This window comes from Narcine bancroftii, chromosome 3, assembly GCF_036971445.1.
Source record: "Narcine bancroftii isolate sNarBan1 chromosome 3, sNarBan1.hap1, whole genome shotgun sequence".
NCBI classification, from domain to species: Eukaryota; Metazoa; Chordata; class Chondrichthyes; order Torpediniformes; family Narcinidae; genus Narcine; species Narcine bancroftii.
The window spans coordinates 334,578,507-334,603,343 of record NC_091471.1 but is presented as its reverse complement, the minus strand read 5'-3'; the positions used below and the strand labels follow the sequence as shown (position 1 = coordinate 334,603,343).

Genomic DNA, 24,837 nt, shown 5'->3' with positions numbered 1-24,837 from the left:
TCCACCCTCACTGCCGTATCTTGGTCCAGAGCGCTCACCACATGATAGAACATCGTGGCAGCTGAGGAGATGTTGTGGAGTTGAAATTGTGCTTTCGCCTGCCCGAGCCACATTCTCGGTCAATGGGTCCAAAAGTGGGGAAGCTTGATGGAGACAGCATTAATTTCTGCTGAATCCTTGGTGTGTTGAGTCCAGAAAAATGTCTGGGCTCATCAGGGTCACCACTGTGAGCAATGGAAGAAACACAGCCACCACATTGAGGGTCGTTAACGACTGTTTTTATTCAAATTCAGCACGCCCCTATAAGGGCAGCATGAGCTCAGTCACCTGGTGCATTGTGACATCGTAATAACTGCCCAGGGTGCGCACTGGAAGGGATGATGGAGTCAGAGAGAAACCTCTGATGACGCCATTTCCCCATGGCTGCCCCACCACGTGGTGATACAAGCGGGGCCGGTTCGCCATGAGGATGTACACCGCCACAGGTGGATAAATCCCCAGGGCCTGACAAGATAGTCTTTCAGATCTTGAGGGTGGCCACTACAGAACTTTCAGGGAACCTAGCAGAGATCAGATATACAATATTTGGATTGATAGGGATGATTCAGGATAGACAACATGGCTTTTTGCGTGGCAGATCATGTTGAAACAATCTTGTAGAGTTTTTTTTTGAGGAGGTTAACAAGAATATTGATGAAGGAAAGGCTGTCTCCATGAATTTTAGAAAGGCCTTTGATGGCCTACATGGCAGTTTAGTCAAGAAGGTTCAGTTACTTAGTATTCAGAATGAGGTAGTAAATTGGATTAAACATTGGGTTTGTGGGAAAAGTCAGAAAGTGGTTGTAATGGATTGCTTCTCTTAGGCCTCCAATAAGAGAATGATGTAGCTGATGATCTTCTAGGCCTATTGTTGTTTGTCGCCTATATCAATTAGCTGAATGATAATGTGGTAAATTGATCAACAAGTTTGCAGGTAATGCAAAGATTGAAGATCTAGTGAACAGCGAGGAAGGGTTTCAAAGCTAACAACAGGATCTGGACCAGCTGGAAAAATGGGCTGCAAAATGGCAGATGAAATTTAAAATTTTAAATGTTATTTACGGCATGATAGAAGCCAATTCTGGTCATTTAAACCCGTACCACCCAGTTAACCAATAGAGAAGTGTGAGGTGTTGCATTTTGGTAGGACTAACAGAAGGACATTGAACAGAAAGGCACAGAAATGTACAATAGAACAAAGCAAAGAGATCTGGCAATACAGATACATAAATCCCTGAAAGTGGTGTCACAGGTAAATAGGGTTGTAAAGAGGGCTTTTGGCATGTTGGCCTTCATAAATCAAAATATTGAGCATAGGAGTTGGGATGTTGTTTAAGACCAAATTTGGTGAGGCTAAATTTGGAGTATTGATTGCCATTTTGATCATCTAACTACAAAAAAGATATCAATAAGATTGAAAAAGGATGGAGAAGATTTACAAGGATGTTCCTGGGACTTGAGGAACCGTGTAACAGGGAAAAATTTATAAAATGCTAGAACTTTATTCCCTGGAGCATCAGAGAATGAAGGGAGATTTGATAGACGTATTCAAAATTATGAGGGGTGTAGATAGGATAAATGCAAGCAGGCTTTTTTTTAACTGATGTTAGGTGAGTGAGAATGAGAGAACATGGGTTAAAGGTGAAAAGTGTAATATTTAAAGTTTAGATTAGGGGGAACCTCTTCACTCAGGGTAGAATGAGTTGCCAGTGGAGGTGATGAAGGTGGTTTATTTTTAACTTTTGAGATACAATTCAATAGGTTTATGGATGGGATGTGTATGGAGAGATATGGTTTGGTTGCAGGTTGATGGGGCGAGGATACAGTACACAGCCCTGTGTTGCTCAGATTCTGATGGAGATTGTGGATGAAGTGTTCTCACCAATCCTCACTGATTGTGGCCTGAAGGTGAAGAAATCCTGAATTTAATTACACAGTGGGGTACTGAGGCCCGGGTTTTGGAGTGCTGATCAGTTTTGAGGGAACAATGGTATTTAATACTGAACTGTAATCACTAAAGAACATCCTGATGTGTGCGTCTTTGCTGTTCAAGTGTTCCAGGGCTTTGTGTAGAGCTGGTGAAGTGGCATCTGTTGTAGAACTGTTGCTGCAGTAGGCAAATTGGAACATATCCATGTCACTGCTCACTCTGGAGCTGATGTGCTTTAGTACCAACATCTCAAAACATTTCATCAATGTGGATGTGAGTGCCACTGGTTGAGAGTCATTTAAGCTGGTTACCACACTTTTCTTGGGCACTAGTACCATTGAGTTTGTTTGAAATAAGTGGGTACCACACCCTGCTGAGTGAGATGTTAAAGATATTGGCATGAATACATTGGCCAGTTGGTCAGCTCAGGTTTTCAGTACAGAGCAGGGTGCTCCACCTGGACTGGATGCTTTCCTTAGATTCCCTCTCCTGAAGGTAGCGCACGTTATCCTCAGATCCTGACCGTAGAGAACCATCAGGGACATGGGGGTCTGCAGTGTTTCTTCCATTTCTGGTGGTCAAATCAGGTGTAGAAAGGCATTGAGTTCATCTGAGAGTGAAGCTTTGCTGTCTCCCACTGCACTGGATTTGGTTTTGTAGCAGTTCTCGCTCCTCAAGGTGTGGCATCACCAAGGCTCTATACAACTGCAGTAAGGCCTGCCTGCTCTATGTTCAAAACCTCTCACAATTAAAAGCCTTTCTTCACCACCTGCAATCGCTGCATTCCAATCTTCAATGACTGCAGCACCATGGGACCAAGGTCTTGATCACCTCCCATTTTTCTAATTTGACATCATTCAATTATAAGCTACTTGCTTGTTACTGCCACCAAAGTGGATATGCTTACATTTATTGACAAGACTACATCCTGTATCTCACGGAATGGTCAGGGAACAATTAATAATAGCAAGTTAGATTCGAGGAAAATGGTCAGATGTGGGAGAGTTTCCATCAGACCCAGTCAGTTGCATTGAAATATACTATTGTCAGCTTCACAGAAGATGGGATGAAGTTCTGAAATATATTGGGATGGCACATCAGTCTTTGATATAAATATTACCTCGAACATAAGAACACTTGCTGCTGTTGAATAACCTTAGTCAGCTAAATGGAGGATTAGCATTTGTGAAAGTGCTTGAAGTTTTTATATTGTAAAACAAATCTCACACTGAATGAAAACTTTCAATTATGAGACCAAGTCTGCACTTGTTTTGCCAGTTTCTACATTATAATGAATTGTCAGATAGATCATTAAAAATTGTTCTCCAGCCATTTAGTATCTAATAATGTGCTTCTAATGCTTCAGGAAGAACTTGAGAAGAAGGAGAAGATAGCCATTGTTGAACACCTCCTCGACGAGGTGGTAGCAGGTGTATGCACACCACAGCGATCCCAATCACCTCTGGGAATTTCGCTCACTGAAGAAGAGACCTTTGAGAAGAAGAACCCCAAGGTAAGAATATGGTAACAGAAAATAAAGAGAATCAATGGATGTATTTTCAGGATAGCAGAATTTAAATGTCCTCAACAACATGAACACAAACTTCCAAGTCATAAAGATGATATATTCTGAAGTACAGTCAATATGTTGCCAGAAATTGCTCTGCAAATTGGCTGCACTCCAGCCCTGCACCTCCTCTCTCATCAAGATATGTGGAAGTTATGTGAAGGCCTCTGCATGCTGGATGTTGACTGGGCCCAGGTTGCCATGGTATACCAAGAAAAAAACAGCAGCCACAATTTTTCCATCTACATTAAAAGCCTGGTGTCCGGCACCAATGGGGATTTGTAGATCCTGGATAAGTGTATTTTCTGGTTGCTTGAGGTTGCGAGTTGACTGATTGGTGAACTAACTGTGGGGTGTGCCAATTTTAAACTTACATTTTTAAAAACTATTTAATTTCCTCAAATATTTTTCCTGTTGCTTGAGGCTGCTAGTTGCTTGAATTCCAGATAACAGGAGTTTTACTGTATAATTGCTGGAAGTGTCAATCATTTTTGAAATTGCTTTGACATTCAAAGCCATAGAGAAACTTAAAATTAAAGTTTTCAACTTTTAAAATACAAGGTACTAAAAATGTTGATATATTTAAATGCTAAAGATATGTCTAAGCAAAAACATTACAACACTTAAATATTTAAAATATTATGCTGAAGTAATATTCTTTTACAAAGTTACAACTTTGTTGCCTAAATACTTTCCTGACCTTGAAGTTGTAGAGTTCAAGAGCCAATTTGCCCAATCCCACCTACTTGACTCTAGACCAGATCTCACATCCATCAGTGAGTGCGGGCTTTCTATGTCTCGCACTGCATACCTGGCACTCTGGGCACTTGCTTCACTTACAATGGATGTGCAATATACCCTGCTTCTCTCACCATGTGGCTGTCTGTGCAGTTGCTTCAAGCATTTTACAGTGTCCTCTAATAATTAATGCATTGTCATGAATTGCTTCTCTTTCTATTGCATCTTTCACATCAAAGCAAAACCTCCATTTTATAAATCAAAATGGAGCAGTGGAAGAGCTGGGAGGATATTTATGATGGTTGGAAATTGGAAGCAAAGCCTTTTCTAGGGCTGAAATATTCCAGTTCAACTTCAGAAAAAAAATTACACAACTTAGTGGGGCAATGTCCCTGATGGAAAAACAAACCTTGCAATGTTGGTAATTGAAATAGAGAGGGAATGCTGGAGCAATTCAGCTGGTTAGTATTGAAGTTGAACCTTTGTCTGATGAAATGTCATTGACCTGAAAAACTTGTGTTTCTCACTCTCCACAGATGCTGCCTGGTTTTCTGAGTATCTCTCATTTTTGCGTGTGTGTTTTAAAACATTTCCTGATGAAATGAGTGTTCATATCAGAACGGGGGGGGGGGGGAGGTTCCCGATCATTCTCTTTAACCTGGTAAATGGTACAACAGTTGGGGCTTTTGTCACAAACCTGAATCCATTTATGACTCTGGGCCGTTTGTCCCTATGACCACGAGGGGTTCCCCCATGTGCTCTGACTTCTTGCACCATCCTGAAGACATGCAGGTTGGCAGTTGAAGTGGCTGCTGTAAATTGGCTCCAGATGGATGATAGAAACAGAGGCACTGAGAGGGAATGGGTGGCACAGAGGGAAGTGGGGCAATGGGGTTGTCGGGAGAGCTATGAATGTAGGCATAGAGTTGATGGGCTGAATAGCTTCCTTCCAAGTAAATAGAAAAAGATAGGCCTTCTGGAGACAGGTTCATTTTGTTTCTCAAGGGGATTTTGTCAAAGTGGTGGCTGTGTGATAGAGATCTCTGCTAAAATCTTGCAACTTCTCTCCCCACCATTTCTCACCACACTGTCTCTTTGACCTTTGACTATAACAGAATGTACCTAATGCTCTCTGCCTGAGCTCTCTCATATATTATGCCAAAGGAAGAGTAGGAGAGAGAAAGAAGATATGTAGTTCATTGTGACATTGTTTCATTGCCTAATACTGGCACTGTATCAAAGCACAGGAGCAGTTGAAGGGGAATTTAGTTCAATATTTTAGAGATACAGTACAGTATTAGGTCCTCCTGGCCTTGATCCCATGGTATACTAATGGAATGTGGGAGGAAACCAGAGCACCTGGAGGAAACCCACACGGACACGGGGAGAACGTACAAACTCTTTATAGACGGCGCTGGATTCAAACTCAGGTCGGTGGCACTGTGCTACAGTGCTAACTGGGTTGTGTTGACCACTATTGCTAACCATGCTGCCCTACTTTAATTATTTAATTGTTTTCTCCTTTGTAGCTGCACTACAGGTATGAAATAGTACAAAGTCTCAAGGAATTATGGAAAGAGTGCTTTGTGAAAAGAAAAGGTGAGGAAGCAGCAGAAAGTGGACTCCAAAATGGAGATGTTGACACTCCTTTGGTCTCAGAGCTTTTCAAGGACATGATCCATTCCACAAGCAAGAGTTCCCAGCATTCGGAACACATTGAGAATGACAACCCCCCTTCCAGAGTTCAAGTTGTTGAGTCAGAACCCCAGTGGGATCTCTCTGTAACTTCTTTTAGACAGGTACAATTCCTTTACTCCTGTTGTGAATAGAAAATGATTTTGATTTAAGTACAATATGATATTACCTCTGCTTAGAGCCAAGGATTTTATGAGATCATATACGAGCAGCCTCTTTCTCTCAACTTTTGAAGAGTTTCCACCTTCCATCTCCTGGTGGTGTAAGTCTTATTTGCACATTAGTTATTATTGAATATTTATTGTCTGTATTGCAGTCAGTTTGTTTGCACTTCCTTCTTTGTGTACATCTCTCCCTTTTGTATATGTACCTTTTCGTACGTACAGTTGTTTGCATTACCGACAAGTAGAAATTCTGCCTGGCCTGCGGGAAAAAGAATCTCAGGGTTATATGTGATATCATGTGTGTACTCTGACAATATGAAGTTTGAATTTTTAACTTGGGTGTTAATGTAAGCATGATGTGTGTGAGCCCATATAATGAAAGATTGATGATATTGTGTTCACCAGTGCGTTCAAGTACTGGTAGTAGTGTGGGGAAGACGAAAAGTTGTGCACAAGCTTTGTGCAAATTAATGTCCTGAATCATGCTTGATTTGACTTGGCTTCCAAACTTGTACCCCATACTCTCCCTATGCCCATACTAACCTGATATGGATGCATGGGTCCCGTTGTCCCATACCGATCAATCCCATAGTCCTCAGCAATGACTAGGATGCCCTCCATGCTGAAAACACCATAATGATTGATTTGTGACATATATATTCTGGGAGCCATTTGCCACTCCCTCCTACTGATAGGTACTGTTCTAGGAAGTCTCCTCTCTGCATTTCATGTGGATTTAAACCCATCATTTATTTTCCCAAAATTAATACCAGTGGCTTCATTACAAAGAACATTAAGAGTCCCATCTGAAGATGCTGTGTTAGTGAGTGTGAGGTGTAACAGCAATCTTGACATGAACAATTACTAAATAAACTACTGCACAGGTGAGAAAGGGCAGCAGCCTGGAGCACCAGTCCATCTGTTTCTCAAAGGATGCTTTCATTCATGAAATGGAACAGTTTTACATAACATTAAATTAAATAAGGAATCAGTGTCTTGAGGGAAATAGATTTGCCTAGAAGTATGTATCATTATAAGATTTAAGTTTAGTTTATTAATATCAAATATTTTCATGTAGATCTCAATGTAAAACAGCTGTGCTCTCCACTAATGCAGAAACACATTGTGTAAATGCCATTGGACTCACTGTATGAAAGTAGCATGAACAAAATTAAAAATCGTTTTCATCACATCCTGAACAATTTTTGAAAATTTCCTGTTTGGTTTTGTATATTGATACTCTAGGCTGCAGAATACATTTCACTATCAAAAGAACCATCACCCAGAGCACACTGGGACAGATTATGTTGTGTTTGTATTGTATATAGATATGTTTTTGGGAGATAAATTGGGGCAAGTTTTTTTTAGTGTAGGTCACATACAAGCACTTTAAATCAGATCTTATTTAAAATACTGGAGCTCTGCTCATGCTAGACTGTTCCAGTCCAAGCTGGCAAGCTTGTGGAAAACCCCATTTGGAAGACGGGTTGTGAGTGCTTGTATATAGATATGTTTTTGGGAGATAAATTGGGGCAAATTTTTTTAGTGTAGGTTACATATAAACACTTTAAAACAGATCTTATTTAAAATACTGGAGCTCTGCTCATGCTAGACTGTTCCAGTCCAAGCTGGCAAGCTTGTGGAAAACCCCATTTGGAAGACGGGTTGTGAGTGCTTGTATATAGATATGTTTTTGGGAGATAAATTGGGGCAAATTTTTTTAGTGTAGGTTACATATAAACACTTTAAAACAGATCTTATTTAAAATACTGGAGCTCTGCTCATGCTAGACTGTTCCAGTCCAAGCTGGCAAGCTTGTGGAAAACCCCATTTGGAAGACGGGTTGTGAGTGCTTGTATATAGATATGTTTTTGGGAGATAAATTGGGGCAAGTTTTTTTAGTGTAGGTCACATATAAACACTTTAAAACAGATCTTATTTAAAATACTGGAGCTCTGCTCATGCTAGACCACACATGTCAAACTCTGGCCCGCGGGCCAAATTTGGCTCGCGATATAATTATATTTGGCCCGCAAGATCATTTCAAAAATGTATTAGAGGTGGCCCGCCCTGCAGCAAGAGCCGATGCTGTTTTTTGGTAATGTCACCCCCACCATCCTCCCCCTTCATTGCACATCCTTCCCCATTGTAACACGAGAAATTGTAACACGAGAAGTCTGTCGATGTCTACAGCCGGAAAGCCAGTTGGAAGGCTCCCCGCACAACCAGTCACTTCTCCCACCTGTCGAGCGGTGCGGCGGATGGGCGAGCGCCTGTGATTTCCTGTCGGCGCGATGGGCATGGCAGGCTGCGCACAGCCCCCGGGCAGCGCGAGCCCCGCGTGACTGGCACCGGACGGCCCTTCCACAGCGCGAGCGCATTTCTCCCGGTCGCCACGGCCTTCAGCGCTTGCACCCGCGCGGACCCCAGGGATGGCTGGTTCGGCCCTGCACGTGATGGTGGCTGTCCGCAAAGGCTGATCGGCAGCGTGCTGGACCTGAGTGGGTGGGTAAGCAGGGGTGGGCAGAGGGTGTAGGTGAGGAGTAATGGGCAGGGGAAGTTATGGTGGTGCGAGGGGCAGTTAGAGGGAGAGATGAGTAGAAGGAGGGGTGGATAGGGAAGAGGTAAAAGGGGAGGGGCAGGGCGAGTAGGGGAGGGGTGATTAGAGGGTGAGAGACGGGTAGAGGGAGGAACAGGTTGAGGGGAGAGGTAATAGAGGGGCGTGTATAGGATGGGGTGGGTAGATGCAGAGCGAATGGAGTGAGGGGTGAGTAGAGGTTGGGTAAAGGACTGGTCAGGTAGAGGGATGGTGGGTCGAGGGTGAATAGAGGCCTAGAGCCTGAGGAGTGAGCAGGAAATGCTGAGTCCTGATGCAGGCCAAAATGGACACAGCCTGTGAATGCTGACTACATCTCCACAGGGACCAAATAGGTTTCCCTCAGGTCAAGCAAAGGGTGAACTTGAGCTACCTACTCCTGACCTGTAACATTATCCTCCTAAAGTTATATCCTAAAGTTTAACATTACATATGTTGAAAGAAGAGAAAACATGCAGATGTTGTTGAAAATTTTCAATAAATATTTAGTTCGGCCCTCGACTTAGTCCAAGTTTTTAATTTTGGCCCTCCATGAATTTGAGTTTGACACCCCTGTGCTAGACTGTTCCAGTCCAAGCTGGCAAGCTTGTGGAAAACCCCATTTGGAAGACGGGTTGTGAGTGCTTGTATATAGATGTGTTTTTGGGAGATAAATTGGGGCAAATTTTTAGTGTAGGTCACATACAAACACTTTAAAACAGATCTTATTTAAAATACTGGAGCTCTGCTCATGCTAGACTTTTCCAGTCCAAGCTGGCAAGCTTGTGGAAAACCCCATTTGGAAGACGGGTTTTGAGTGCTTAGTTCAGCCTGGTCAAAGCCCTTGTGGTTCATACAAGAGGAGTGAACTGGCTGCCTAATTTTTCACTTGAAATAAGAGAAACAAAAAGGAACTCTGTGGTGATCTGAAAGAAAGAGGTTATCATCTGGAGAACCCCGAGGGGGAAAGTTTCTTTGGCAAGACACTGAAGTGGCTGATTAAAAAGGAATCAGTTGTGGGTGTCCAGCGAACAACAAATCTCTCTCTGAACTTTCCTGAGCGGTAACCATTTACCTTTCAAGCACCAAAGTCTGGTGAACTTAATAAATTTTAAATTCTTTGCACAGTATAAGAATTTCCTGCAACCAGTGAACTTGGAGGAATGAGAAGTGAGATTGGACTGTGAACCAAAGAAATTTTCTGAACTTACACACACATGTGCTTAGAAGGGGATTAAGTTAGGTCAATAGTGATAAGTTAAAGTGTGATTCTGTTTTCATGTTTAAAAATAATTAAAAGCAACTTTTGTTTAAGAAACCATATGTCTTGTTGAATATCTATTGATGCTGGGGTTTGGGGTCCTCTGGGCTCGTAACGACACATACTGCCCATTGCATTATTATCTATACTCAGCGCTCTGCTGATCGCTTATTTGATTAAGAATGCAATTTTACTTTTCTCATTTTTTTTACTTTTACATTATGTGGAATTTGTGAGCCAGATTGATGTTGAGTCCTTTAGCTTTCACCCTTTCCCAAAGTGGCAACATCTCCTACACTAATTCGGATCATCCAAACCTAGGATTAATGGGACAGCACTTCTGTAAATGGTGTACTGGCTGAGGTTGATTGGTCTCTTTCTCAGAGTCATAGAATTGTGCAGCATGGCGTTTAGCCCAACTCATCCTTGCTGACCAGTGGGGACCCTTTCACAATCATGCACATAATCTTCCAGCACTTAGTCCATGCCCTGGACGTTTCAAATGCTCATCCAGACACTTCTTCAATCACCCTCTCAGGCAGTGTGTTCCAGGAACTTACTGCTCTCTGTGTGAAGAATGCGCCCCTCAATCCCCTCAAAGTCTCTTATCCTAAATTAATGTCCTCTAATTTTATCTACCTCTTATGTGGAAAAGGTTTCCTGCATTCTATCCTTTCCATAACACTTATAACTTTGTATATGATATAGTAAATAGTATATGTACTTTGCAGCTAGACAGGACCACACTTGGAATATTGTATTCAGTTCTGGTCACCTCACTACAGGAAAAGTAGAGATGCTATTGAGAGGATGCAAAGGAGATTTAACAGAATGCTGCTTGGATTGGAGAGATGATTATGAGGATAGGTGGTGAACTTGGTCATTTCTCCTTGGTGGAGCGACGGAGGATGACGGGTGAACTGATAATGGTGTATAAGGGGCATTGATCGTGTAAATGGCCAGAGGCTTTTTCCCAGGACTGAAATGGCTAACGTGAGGGGCCATAGTTTTAAGCTGCTTGGGAGTAAGTACGGGGGAGATGTAAAAGGTAAGTGTTCCATGTAGGTGCATGAATGCACTGTCAGCAACAGTGATGGAGGCAGGTAAAATTAGATCTTTTAATAGACTAATAGATAGGTACATGGAACTACGAAAAATGGAGGGTTATGCTGTAGGGAAACTCTAGGCAGCTGTAGGTTATTAGGTCAACACAACATTGTGAGCCGAAGGGCCTGTACTATGTGTAGATTTCTGTTCTGTGTTCTATACTTCAAACGTGATCCCTTTTCACATCCTTCACTCTCTGGAAAACAGACCCAGCCTCTCCAATCTTTCAAAACAGAAACATTGTTACCCCCCCCACCCCCAGGCAACATACCGGTGAATCTCCTCTGCACCCGCTCCAACATTGCCACATCCGTCCTGTCATGTGGTGACCAGAGCTGTACACAGTCTGACCAAGGTTTTATGAAGCTGGGGCATGACTCTCTACATCTGCAATGTAAGAGCCCATGGCATTATAAGAAATATATTAGCATGGATAGATGATTGGCTTATGGTGTTCCACGGAGATTGGTGATGGAACTGCTTCTTTTCGCGATCTAGATGACAGAATTGATGGGTTTATGGCAAAGTTTGCGGACGATGCAAAGATAAGAAGGGCAGGTAGTGTTGCGGAAGCACTGAGTCTGCAGAAGAACTTAGACAGGTTGGGATATAGGGAAAGGAAGTGGGGGATGGAATGCAGTGTAGAGAAGTGTACGATCTTGCACTTTGGTGGAAAGTATAAAGATGTTCAATATTTTCTAAATGGCAACGAGTTCAGAAATCAGACACACAGAAGGACTTGGGAATCGTCGTTCAAGTGTCTCTAACTGTTAACTTGCATGTAGAACAACACAACTGAACAAACCACATCTGTTGTATTCGTGATTTACTGTCATGCAGTTGCTTAAAATATTCTTGACTCTGGTTGGCTGCTGTGTGTTGCCCTCTGCTTTAAATTGTGCAGATCTGGCATCAATGAACCAATACAATGAAGGAGGTAGTTCAGTACCGAACGAGGAGTAGAAATTTGCTTTGATTTCGAGTTTTAGACGAAGCCCTCTGATTATCTACACTGTTTTTTTTATCAGGACGTGCTTGTGTTGCTAAAAGATGAGCAACAGAAGGAGAGGGCCCTGGAACACCTCAACATGAAGATCCTTGAGCTCTCCACAGCACCAATCAAAATGCAACAAGACACTTTTTACAAGATACTGTAAGTGGCACCCTGGCACCTTACATTTCACTCTATTTCCATATTTTGCAATGCTGAACTTTCAGTTAAATTAATATTTGTCAAAAGAATACAATAGTTTTTTTTACATGGGGCGGCACAGTTGGCATAACGGTTAGCGCGATGCCTTTACAGCGCCAGTGATCGGGTCCAGACTGGGAGGATTCAAATCCTGCGCTGTCTGTCAAGAGTTTATATGTTCTCCTCATGTCTGCATGGGTTTTTCCCGGGGGGGGCGGGTGGTCTGGTTTCCTCCCATCCTTCGAAACATACCAGGGGTGTAGGTTAATTGGGGGCACGGACTCGTGGGCCGAAATGGCCTGTTAGCGTGCTATATGTCTAAATTAAATTAAATTAAACTTCATAGAACCAAAACAGTTATTGAATACAAGGAGACCATTTAGCTCTATTTCAATGTTGACAAAAGGAGAGCTACTTAGACGAAAGCACTTTGAGGTCTTGATCTGTAGTGAGTTAAGATCCACTTTTTAAATATGGAGAGGGTTTCTGACATAATTGTGCATTCAAGCAACAAGTTCCACATCCCTTCATGCAACTGCCCTCTAATTCTGAGTCTCCTCTTAATTGCCTTCTCTGCCAGGAGAATTGTGTTCTCTGGTTCAGTTTGTCTAAGCCTCTCATAATTTGTAACATAAATTTTCCAGCCCTGACATTGGTCATGGCCAGAATTAACAAGTATATAAGCATAGGTCGGGACCCACTGTAATCTGCCTACTGTCACAATCACTCCAAAGCAAATGCAATATCATTGGTTCTCTACTCAACTCTGGATCACCTCAAAAATATCAGCTCATAGACTACAGCTCAGCCTTCAACACCATTATTCCCTCAGTCCTGGTCAAGAAGCTCCAAATCCTGGGCCTCTGTACCCCCTCTGCAACTGGATCCTTGACTAGCTCATCAGAAGACCACTGTCAGTATGAATTGGAAACAACGTCTCCTCCTCACTATCAACACAGGGGCACCTCAAGAATATGTGCTTAGCCCACTACTCTACTCACTGTACACCTATGACTGTGTGACAAGGCACAATTCCAATGCCATCTACAAATTTGCCAATGACACCTCAGCAATAAGGAAGCGTTCAGGAGGGAGATAGATCAGCTTGTTGAATGGTGTCTGTGATGTTTGTTTTATTGTAATAAAGAAAATTGGGTTAGTTAAAAACAACTATATTTATTAACTAGAATACACACAGACAAGAGCCTTGTGGAGGCATCTATCTTGAATCCAACCTTAGCTGCACAGAACAGTCATTGACTCCCTCTAGTGGTCAGGAGGATTACTAGAAATCTATCATTACATCCCCTTTCCTTGAAATGTTTAATCTAACAACATGATACACTAATACAATATTCATTTCAATTTAAAGTTCAACACAAATGTAAACACAACATCAGCAGCACAAACTTTTAAATTGTGCAGTCTTTTTTCTTTGAGAGATTCATTCTGTCAGGATGCTTTGATAACACAGGTATTTGTGTTGGCTCTGCTGGTCCACTACTGTCTAGCATTGGTGGTGTTTCCTCTGTTGCTGTGCAGGCTTAATCTTCTGCATTTGTAGTTCCTGCAGTGTCTCTGGCATTTTCAGCAGGCTCTTTTGATTCCTTCTCAGTATTTGATCATCCTCTGTTCCTCCCTAACAGTAGCTTTTTTGTCCCAGGTATTGGAATCTCTGAGTCTCACTATGTCATGTTGTGCCAGTGGCCCTAAGCTTCTTGCTGACTTGCCATAGTTTGCTTTTGTATCCATTGCAGAAGCTTTTATTTCTCTTCGACATCTCTTTTCTAGTTTGGGTCTGCAGAGTAGGGAAGTGTGTTGTATATTCTACGTCCTATCAAAAGCTCAGCAAGTGACATGCCATGTTCAAGTGATGAAGCTCTGTAACTCAACAGAGCTAGATACGGCTCTGCGCTATAGTTTAATGCTCCCTTGAGCAACTGTTTAACTCCTTTCTCTACTTTATTGTTTGACTGTGGATGCAGAGGACTTGAAGTCACATGTCAAAAATCATACTCTTCTGCAAAGTTCTGGAAGTCTCTACAGCAGCAGCCTGGTCCATTGTCACTGTAGACAATGTGAGGAATTCCATGTCTTGCAAAGATCAATTTCATCACACAACATGTTAGGAAACAGCACAATTTCCAGAGAGTTCAATAGATCATCAATAGCCAGCAAATAATTCTTTCCATCCATATGGAACAGATCAGTCAACTTTCTGCCATGGTTCTAATGGTAAGTCAGTTATTATCATGGGTTCCTTTGTCTGCATTGCATAATGTTTCAAACAAATCTCACAGCTTGAAATCATCCTGTCAAGGTCAGCATTTATCCCTGGCCGATAAACAGCAGTTCTGGCCCTCCACTTGCATTTTTTGATTCCAAGGTTCCCCTCATGCACCATCTCTTGTCACAGTGATTGAGGAATGACAATCTGCTCTTTCTGAGTAGAAGCCCATGGACAACAGTCAGCTCAGCTCTGATGTAGTCTCTCTCTCTCTATGGAACTCTCATTGTGTGCTTCAAACTGCATCATTGCAATACAATAGGTTTCCCTGGTGTGTACACCCTCTTGACTAGGCTTACGTTTTCACATGCTTTGTCAATCAGCAGTGATTTGTATCCATCTGGGACTACTGTCAACCTGAGAGGATGCTCTTTATGTTCAACTTTCACCTTGAGTTTACATGTATCTTTCGTCTCAATGCTCTGTCCATTCTAGGCTTTGAAGCTGTGCAGGATTTGCCTTGATGTTGCGCTCACAGATAAAATTGACCTTTGCCACCGTGTCCAGCTTGAAAGGAATATTTACTCCATTTGTATGCAATGATACTGTCCACTTATCCTGCTCTACTCTGTTCACACTTGGCTATTCAGCATCTGTTGGTTTATAGTCTTTCTGTACCATGAAGAGTGTATCACTGAGAGCAATTTCTTCTAAAGTGTACAGTGTCACTTCTGTTCTGTTTTCCTTTGGAAAAACATTGCTTTGCCTAGTGATTCTGCCCTTTTCAGTTATTACAGACTTTTCCATAGCCAGGGCATTGTTTTGGTGCATATTGAGTGCCATATTGTTTGCAATTGAATGTCTCTCCATCTTTTTGTTGTTTCCTATATCGCATTTTTTATTAATATGTGTGGACCCACACTGTGGCTATGGTTAGGCCTTTGTTTTCTCTGGCTTTTGCACTCTCATCAAACTTTATTTGTGTGCTGCAGAGCTAAATCACTGGCGTGGCTTATCTTCACAGCTCCTGATAAGGTAAGCTCTGTCTTCCACAGCAACCTCTCTCTCACTTTCTTATTAATAACCTCGAATACAATTTGATCACTGATCTTTGAATCTTCAGCAATACAAAATTGCATGTTCTTGTTTTTAATTTCAAGTCCATTAAAAAAATATCAAAGCTCTCTCCCTGCAGCTGTGCGCATGAGTGAAACACATACCTCTCGAACATTTCATTTTTCTTTGGTGAACAGTGTTCATCAAACATCTCAATAACCTTGTCAAACTTGCCCTGGTCTTTTGCCTCAGAAAAAACAAATGCATTGAAAACCTCTAGTGCTTGAGATCCCGCCACAGTAAGTACCAGTGCAATCTTCTGTGTATCAGTCCAATGGCTTGTAGGAATAGCATAAATCTTTGTTTGAACAGCCTCTATTTCCAGTCCAATTTACAACATCAGTGTTTATACTCTCCACATTTCTGCTGCTATCATGTGATACACACTCTGCACACTCCTGTTGTTTCTTCCACTCCTGTACACATTGCACACTCCTAGCATGTATGTGATGTTTCTTTTATTGTAATAAAGAAACTTGAGTTCATTTAAAACAACTATATTTATTACCTAGAACACACACAGACAAGACCTCATGGAGGCAGCCATCTTGAATCCAACCTTAGCTGCAACTAAACAGTCTCCGACTCCCTCTAGTGGTCAGGAGGATCACTAGCACTCTATCTTTACAGTGTCACACCAACCTTCCACTCATCATTAGCAAAACCAAGGAGATGATTACGGACTTCAAGAGGAAGTCAAGAGAACATGAACCAGTCCTCATCGAGGGCTTAATTGTGGAGAGGGTCAAGAACTTCAAATCCTGGGTATCAACATCTCCAAGGATCTGTCCTGGAGCCTCCACGTCAATACAATCATGAAGAAGGCTTGTCAGTGGGTATACTTTGTGAGGTGTTTGAGGAGATTCATAATGTACCACGGAGAGCATTCTGGCTGGTTGGATCATTGTCTCGTACGGAGGTGCCAACGCTCAGGACAAGAAAAAACTCCAGAGGGTTGTTAACGTAGCCTGTGACATCACGGACACCAGATTTCACTCCATCGAGGACATCTATAAGAGACCACATCTTAAGAAAGCAGCCTCTATCCTCAAAGACCCCATCACCCGGGCCATGCCCTCTTCACTCTGCAACCATTGGGAAAAAGGTACAGGAGCCTAAAGATGAACACTCAGCGGCACCAGGACAGCTTCTTTCCCTCTGCATCAGATTCCTGAATAATCAATGAACCAAAGACACTGCTTTACTTTGACTTTTCTTGCATTTTTAAATTTATTTTTGTAATTAATGTTTGCACTGTGATGATGTCGCAAAACAACAAATTTTATGACTTGTTCATGACATTAAGTTCTCATCATTGTAAATATCATCCAAATCCCTTCCAGTGCTCTTGTCACTCTCCAGTGATGTAACCTGGTGTGTTCCTGTCACCATCCAGTGATGTGATCTGGTGTACACAGCAACTCCTCCAGTGATTTGAGCCTAAGTGTACACGGATTTCTTTTTATCACCCTTTTATTTTTAACAAGCCAGTTAAAATTCAAACTGGTAAAGTACATGTGATTTTGAAATCTGCAGTTGGGCCTAATCAATTCCAAGGGTATCAGGTAATATGGAAGGATAAACAGGAAGATAAGGAAGATGGTGTAGCGCCCTTAATTAAGGATGAAATTAGGGAGATAGTGAGAGATGATACAAAATCTAAGGAGCAGAATTTTTAAATTCTATATACACAAACACAACATAAAGTGTAAGAACAAGAAAAATATACTGTACAGGTACAAACTAATTGTAATGTATCCTAGAATGAAAATAAAAGTGAACATGGCAACTTATGATAAACAAACAGAATTCATGATATCTCTTGTTCCTGCAGCAAGGTAAACATGAAAAAAAACTAACTAACTAATCCTAAATCTATAACCCTTAAACTAAAAAGAAAAAGCCACTGGAACCCCTTAAACCACCAAAAGGGTAGCAGTAATCGTGTGTTATTGCCTTATCTGTAAATTAGTAAGTTCAGGAAGAGATTATAAATGTTTCATATGTTATATACAAAATAATTTAGGAGAATCCTAGCGAAGATTTCTATTTCTCCTAAATAGGTATTATTCTATTTCTCCTAAATAGAATAATACCTAGTGTCGCCGAGAATATTCTCCCAGAATCACAGTGCGGCTTTCGCGCAAACAGAGGAACTACTGACATGGTCTTTGCCCTCAGACAGCTCCAAGAAAAGTGCAGAGAACAAAACAAAGGACTCTACATCACCTTTGTTGACCTCACCAAAGCCTTTGACACCGTGAGCAGGAAAGGGCTTTGGCAAATACTAGAGCGCATCGGATGTCCCCCAAGGTTCCTCAACATGATTATCCAACTGCACGAAAACCAACAAGGTCGGGTCAGATACAGCAATGAGCTCTCTGAACCCTTCTCCATTAACAATGGCGTGAAGCAAGGCTGTGTTCTCGCACCAACCCTCTTTTCAATCTTCTTCAGCATGATGCTGAACCAAGCCATGAAAGACCTCAACAATGAAGACGCTGTTTACATCCGGTACCGCACGGATGGCAGTCTCTTCAATCTGAGGCGCCTGCAAGCTCACACCAAAACACAAGAGCAACTTGTCCGTGAACTACTCTTTGCAGACGATGCCGCTTTAGTTGCCCATTCAGAGCCAGCTCTTCAGCGCTTGACGTCCTGTTTTGCGGAAACTGCCAAAATGTTTGGCCTGGAAGTCAGCCTGAAGAAAACTGAGGTCCTCCATCAGCCAGCTCCCCACCATTACTACCAGCCCCCCCCACATCTCCATCAGGCACACAAAACTCAAAACGGTCAACCAGTTTACCTATCTCGGCTGCACCATTTCATCAGATGCAAGGATCGACAATGAGATAGACAACAGACTCGCCAAGGCAAATAGCGCCTTTGGAAGACTACACAAAAGAGTCTGGAAAAACAACCAACTGAAAAACCTCACAAAGATAAGCGTATACAGAGCCGTTGTCATACCCACACTCCTGTTCAGCTCCGAATCCTGGGTCCTCTACCGGCATCACCTACGGCTCCTAGAACGCTTCCACCAGCGTTGTCTCCGCTCCATCCTCAACATTCATTGGAGCGCTTTCATCCCTAACGTCGAAGTACTCGAGATGGCAGAGGTCGACAGCATCGAGTCCACGCTGCTGAAAATCCAGCTGCGCTGGGTGGGTCACGTCTCCAGAATGGAGGACCATCGCCTTCCCAAGATCGTGTTATATGGCGAGCTCTCCACTGGCCACCGTGACAGAGGTGCACCAAAGAAAAGGTACAAGGACTGCCTAAAGAAATCTCTTGGTGCCTGCCACATTGACCACCGCCAGTGGGCTGATATCGCCTCAAACCGTGCATCTTGGCGCCTCACAGTTTGGCGGGCAGCAACCTCCTTTGAAGAAGACCGCAGAGCCCACCTCACTGACAAAAGGCAAAGGAGGAAAAACCCAACACCCAACCCCAACCAACCAATTTTCCCCTGCAACCGCTGCAACCGTGTCTGCCTGTCCCGCATCGGACTTGTCAGCCACAAACGAGCCTGCAGCTGACGTGGACATTTACCCCCTCCTTAAATCTTCTTCTGCGAAGCCAAGCCAAAGAAGAAGAATACAAAATAATAAACCAAGGAGCAGAATGTTGAATTCATCTTGGTCGAGATTAAGAATACTAAGGGAGAAATAAATCTCTGGTGAGAGTAGTCTCTAGGCCACCCATAAAGCACTACAGCAACACAGGCAATAAACTCGGAAATATTGGGTGCACTTAAGGATTGAACTGCAGTTGTCATGGCAACTGGTCAATCAAGTTGGTCAAGGCAGCCATGAGGAAGATTGCATGCCTGGTAGCTCTCTTCAACAGGATGTTACTGAACCCATAAACATACATGCTATTTTAGATCTGGTCCTCAGAAAGAGTGATTGCAGAATGATCGAATTTATCATACAAAAGGAAAGTGCAATAGTTTGATCTAAAAATCAATGCATTTTGCATAATCAAGCAAAGCTACACAGGATGAGGCAGGAGAAACACATACTTTGTGCTATAATAACATAAGAGGAGTGAGTCATTTGACCCATCAAACCTGCCCCGCCAGTCATTAAGATCATGGATGATCTGATGGTAGACTCATCTACAGCTACCCTCCTTTCACCATATCCCTTAATTCCCCAGCTATGCAAGAAACTGCATAGTTTCAGTAAATTTGTTTACTGAAGTGGCCACTACTACTTCCAGAGACAGGGATTTCCAGCCTGCCAGGCCTGATTTTGATGCTTCTGTAACTCCTTGTATATTGTGTGGTTGATGGAAATGGTTTCCCACAACCTTTTGAGCCATATTCAAGCAATGCTCCTGGTGAATGTTGCAAATAGAGGGAAGGGAGACCCCAGTGATCTTCTCAGCCATTTTGATGATTCTCTGTATTGACTTCCAGTCGGATGCTTTCCAGCTACTGTACCACACAATAGCCTCTTATAAACTGCAGCCCCTGGGTAACCCTCCTGGGACCCAGGTGCGATTACTGGGGCAAAGGTGCTGGAACCCTAACCCAACCCGGCGATTTAAGGGGGATCCCGTCCCCGCAATGACACATCACATACTCACTGGAAATACTGCTGGATGTCCGGTGATGCACACATGCAAGCGCTGACATCACTGGAATAAGAGGGTCGGCCATTTTCATTTTCAAATTGCCTGTGGACGTGACCTAGGTAAGTTTAACTGGGTTTCCTGACTACCTCTGAGGTAGGTCAGGGTCCCGGTTGGATTCTGACAGGGTTGACCGGGTCAGACCCTTTCTAACTGCCACATAACTGGGGTGCTAACCTGCAACCCGATTTTTACACGGCATTTTGAAAGGGCCTATTGATGCAGATTGTGGTCCTGTAAAACGTTGTCAAGATGGAGGCTATGTGATTTCTTTGGAGCAGAGGAGGCTAAAGGAAGATCTGATAAAGCAAATAAAATCATGAGACTCATTGATTGCAAGAAACACTTGTTCCCCATGGCAAAGTGTCTTAAGACTACACAAGACATACATTTAAAGTGAGGAGTAAGGGACGATCTTAGAAAGAAGTTTTTTTTCACCCAGAGAGTGGTTAAGGTCTTGAACACACTGCCTAAGTATGTGATGGTGGCAGAAGGTCTCCCAAGGTTTCATAAGCATCTGGATGAGGATTTGAATGCCAAGGGACAGAAGGCTATCGGCCAAGCGCTGATACATGGGATTGGTGTAGGCGGGTACATCATGGTCCAAAGGATCTGCTTCCACGTCCTGATATGGAAACACATCTTCAATGCCAGATATAAATCCTGGAATTCCCCCCACACCCACCCCCCCCCCCATCAATCACATTGTGTCAGACCTTTGCCTACCAAGTGACTGCTTCCAGACGGTGGATGTCTCCATCTAGTGGTGACACATTTACCATAGCAGTTAGCACAATGCCATTACAGCACCAACAATCCGGATTCGAATTGGACGCTCTCTGAAGGGGTTTTTACATTCACCATGTCAGCGTGGGTTTCCTTTGGGTGCTCCAGATTCTTCCCACATTCCAAAGATGTGTGGGGTTAGAATGTTAATTAGTAATGGGTGAATTTGGGCAGTGTGAGTTCATTAGCTGCAAGAGCCTGTTACAGTGCGCTGTATCTCTGAATTTTAAATATTAGATAGTCTCAAGGGCAATAAGGAAAGAGCAATAAATGCTGGCCTTACTGGTAACAGCCAGATCCTGAAACCTGCATCAATAATTTAAAAACTTCAGGCGACTTTCATAGAGTTATACAGCGTTAATACAGGCCCTTCAGCTCAACTTCCCCACATGAGTCCCACATTACTGCATTTGGCCTATATCCCTTATCAGTAATTGAAAAGTTATTGGAGATGATCCTCAAGGACGAGGTTACCTCGAGGTGCATGGTATGATAGTTCCAAGCCAGCATGGTTTAATGAAGGGAAGATCCAGCTTGACTAACCAAATGGAATTTTTGAGGAAATCTCAAGTAGGATGGACAATGGAGAAGCTGCAGATGTGTATTTGGATTTTCAAAAGGCCTTCGATAAGGTGCCACATAAGAGGCTGCTTAATAAGATGAGAGCCCGTGGAATTACAGGAAAGATATTTGATTGGGTGGAGCATTGGCTGATAGGCAGAAAGCAAAGGAGTGGGGGGGGGGGGGGGGAATAAAGGGATCCTGTTCTGGTTGGTTGCAGTTACTAGTCAGGGTATCAAGGGATATGGGGGAAAGGCCAGAATTTGAAACTAGATGTGAGAACAGTTTAGCTCGGTGTATTTGTGGAGCAGAGTCAATGGGTCGAATGGCCTACTTCTGTTCCTTTATCTTGTAAACATGATGAAAGAAAAAAATGAGGTAGGAAGGGTTTTGTTTTTTTTTAAGGAAGAAACAAATGGGTCAACACAACATCAAGAACCAAAGGGCCTGTACTGTGCTGTATTCTAAACCCATCCTATCCTTTTCTATCCAACTTTTTTCTTAAACATTGCAATAATACCTGTCTCAACCACCTCCTCCAACAGCCGGTTCCATACTCCATCCATTGTATAAAAAAAAAGTTACCCCTCAGGTTCCTGTTAAATCTTTACCCCCTCACCTTAGACCTCTGTCCTCTGGTTACTGATTCCCCTACTCTGGGAAAAAGGCTGTCTGTGTTCACCTGATCTGCTCCTCTCATGATTTTGTACACCTCTCTAGATCCCAGGCATAAAATCATAACAGTTATACAGCAGAGAAACAGAAGCAGTAAGACAATTTAACCCTGTAAACCCCAAATTTGGCCTGGTGAACCTGTGCTGCACCGACTAAAATATTATTTGAAAGATGCCGTTTCTGGAACTAAATGCAATATTTTCAGTACCATCTAACCTAGGCTCTGTACAACTAAAGAACATTAAAACATTAGTTTTATATATGTTAATATTTTACTGATATGTTTTGTGAGTATGTTGCTGTCTGCTTACAATCTTGTGCAAATAAACTCTTCAAATATTTCTCTTTCCAGTTATCAGCTTTGGCTTGAAGCAGTGGATGGTCTAGTTAGTTACTCGATGCAGCTTAGGGACATACTGGGCTTGCCTGAAAAGGAGTCTGAAACCAGTACTGGGGAGGAAACAGAAATCTGTAAGTTACAAGAAAGAGCAGCTTTCTACACATTCTATGACTGGTTCGATTACACACGTTAGCATGCACAAATTCAAAGATCTGGTTCTCTCACAAGAGATAGAAATATTGACCAAAATTGTAGGTCCTGCAATATCGATAGGGCACCAGCCATTTGAATTTCTTTTGAGATCACATGAAACATGCACATGGTGACAGTACCAAGACAATGCATCAACCGTCACTACTCTAATACCTAACAATAAATGTCCTTTTTGGATTGTGTCTGATAGTCTAACATTTAGGGGAAGTCTGAGAGGTTACATTTTTACCATGTCAGACCTTAAAGTATCAAACATTTTGATGTTTTCAATTTGTTTTTGTAAGAGATTAAGCTGTTGGCAGCAAACAAGAAATTTCAAAGTCATGTTAGCTTGACACAAGCTCACCAATAAGGATCTTAGAATCAGTCAGAGGAATATTAGGTGCTGGAGGTGGACACTTGGACATTCAGACCTGCTCTGCCATTGATAAAGATCAGAGCTGATCTCTCCGCTCCATCTTCTTGCTTTTCTCCCTCATCCCTTGATTTCCTTAACAGCTAATGAGGTGCTTTTACTTAAGAAAGGTTACACAGGCAAGCCTAGGAACTACAAGACCATGAACATAACATCAGTGGCATAAAAATTACTGGAGGGTTTCTGAAGGACAGTGTCAGCATTTGGAAAGGTGAGGACGACTTAGGAATTATCAGCGTGGCTTTCTGCATGAGAAACCGTGCTTCAGAAATTTGATTGATGTTTTGAAGAGGTGACCTGGAAGGTTAATGAGAGCAAGGCAAGGAACCTTTCCTTGCCTTTATCAATCCTGGACTATCTATCCTGGACTTTATCAAACCTTTGACAGGATCCTGCAGATAGGTCAGTCCAGAAGGACGGATCAGGTGGACTCCAGGGTATGATGGCCAATTGATACAGACAGCTCAATGGTAGGCAATGGAGAATGGTGGTGGAGGGTTGTTTCTCTGATCAGGTCTCTCAGATTGCTCAGATCCCGACAGGTTAAGCACCTTCTACGCAGGATGTGATGAGGCAAATGACATGGTGTCAAAGAAAGCTCCATTTCCCCCCACCCTCTCTTGAGGAGCAGGCACCCTGCATAGCTTGAGGAGGAACCTATCCAGGGTGAACCCACACAAAGCAGCAGGACAAGATAACATATCTGATTGGGCGCTGAGTGTAAACCTGCTGAGGGAAGTCCTAATGGATATCTTCAATATCTCACTCCAGCAGTCCATTGTCTTCACAGGATTCAAGGTGGCCACCATCATCCAAGTGAAACACAAAAGTCTGCTACACCATGATTGTAGTCAAAATACAGAAATTCTGGAGGAACTCAGTTGGTCTCGCAGCATCCATAGGACGTAAAGATAGATTACCGACGTTTCGGGCCTGAGCCCTTCCTTCATCAGGCCCAAAATGTTGGTAATCTATCTTTACCTCCTATGGACACTGCAAAACCAGCTGAGTTCCTCCAGCCTTTCTGTGTTTTGATCATCATCCTGGTGCCCAAGTGAGCAATGACTACTGACCAGTGGAACTGACCTCCATGATCATGAAGTGCTTTGAGGAACTGGTAATGAAGCTCATCGAAGCACACCTCCAGGAACAATGGACCCATTCCAATTTGCCTATAGGCCAATCCAATCCAAAGATGATGTATAGCCTTGACCTTCCACTTCATCCTGACCTACCTAGAGAATGATGCCTCAGATGCCAGGCTGATGTTTATTGACTTCAGCTCGGGGTTCAACTCAATCATACCTCAGAGATTGATGGATAAACTATCACCACTGGGATTCAGTATCCTTCTGTGCAACTGGATTGTGTGCTCCTTGATTAAAAGACCACAGCCTGTCTGGGTTGGCAGCAAAACCTCAAGCCCCATCACACTGGCACCTCAGGGCTGCGTGCTCAGCTCACTATTGTTCACGCTGCTAACTCATGACTATGCTGCCAGGTACAGCATCAACTGAATCATCAGGTTTGTGGATGACACAGAGGTAGTTGGCTGATCAGCAACAATGATGAGTCAGCTTACAGAGAGGAGTTTGAAA

The 24,837-nt window shown here is 42.8% G+C and overlaps 1 protein-coding gene across 5 annotated transcripts in view; it reads left to right on the top strand.

The window, feature by feature from the left end:
- The window catches only part of mycbpap (mycbp associated protein), a 163,077-nt gene that overhangs the window by 55,556 nt on the left and 82,684 nt on the right, over positions 1-24,837 (top strand). For all 5 annotated transcript variants that reach the window (XR_011354675.1, XM_069929379.1, XM_069929378.1 and 2 more), the window contains exons 13-16: positions 3,336-3,482; positions 5,804-6,073; positions 12,105-12,229; positions 22,624-22,742. Coding sequence is in view for 4 of the 5 variants with exons in the window: in XM_069929379.1 (XP_069785480.1) it covers positions 3,336-3,482; positions 5,804-6,073; positions 12,105-12,229; positions 22,624-22,742 (661 nt within the window). In the remaining variant the exon portion in view is untranslated. The remainder of the gene's footprint in view (positions 1-3,335; positions 3,483-5,803; positions 6,074-12,104; positions 12,230-22,623; positions 22,743-24,837) is intronic.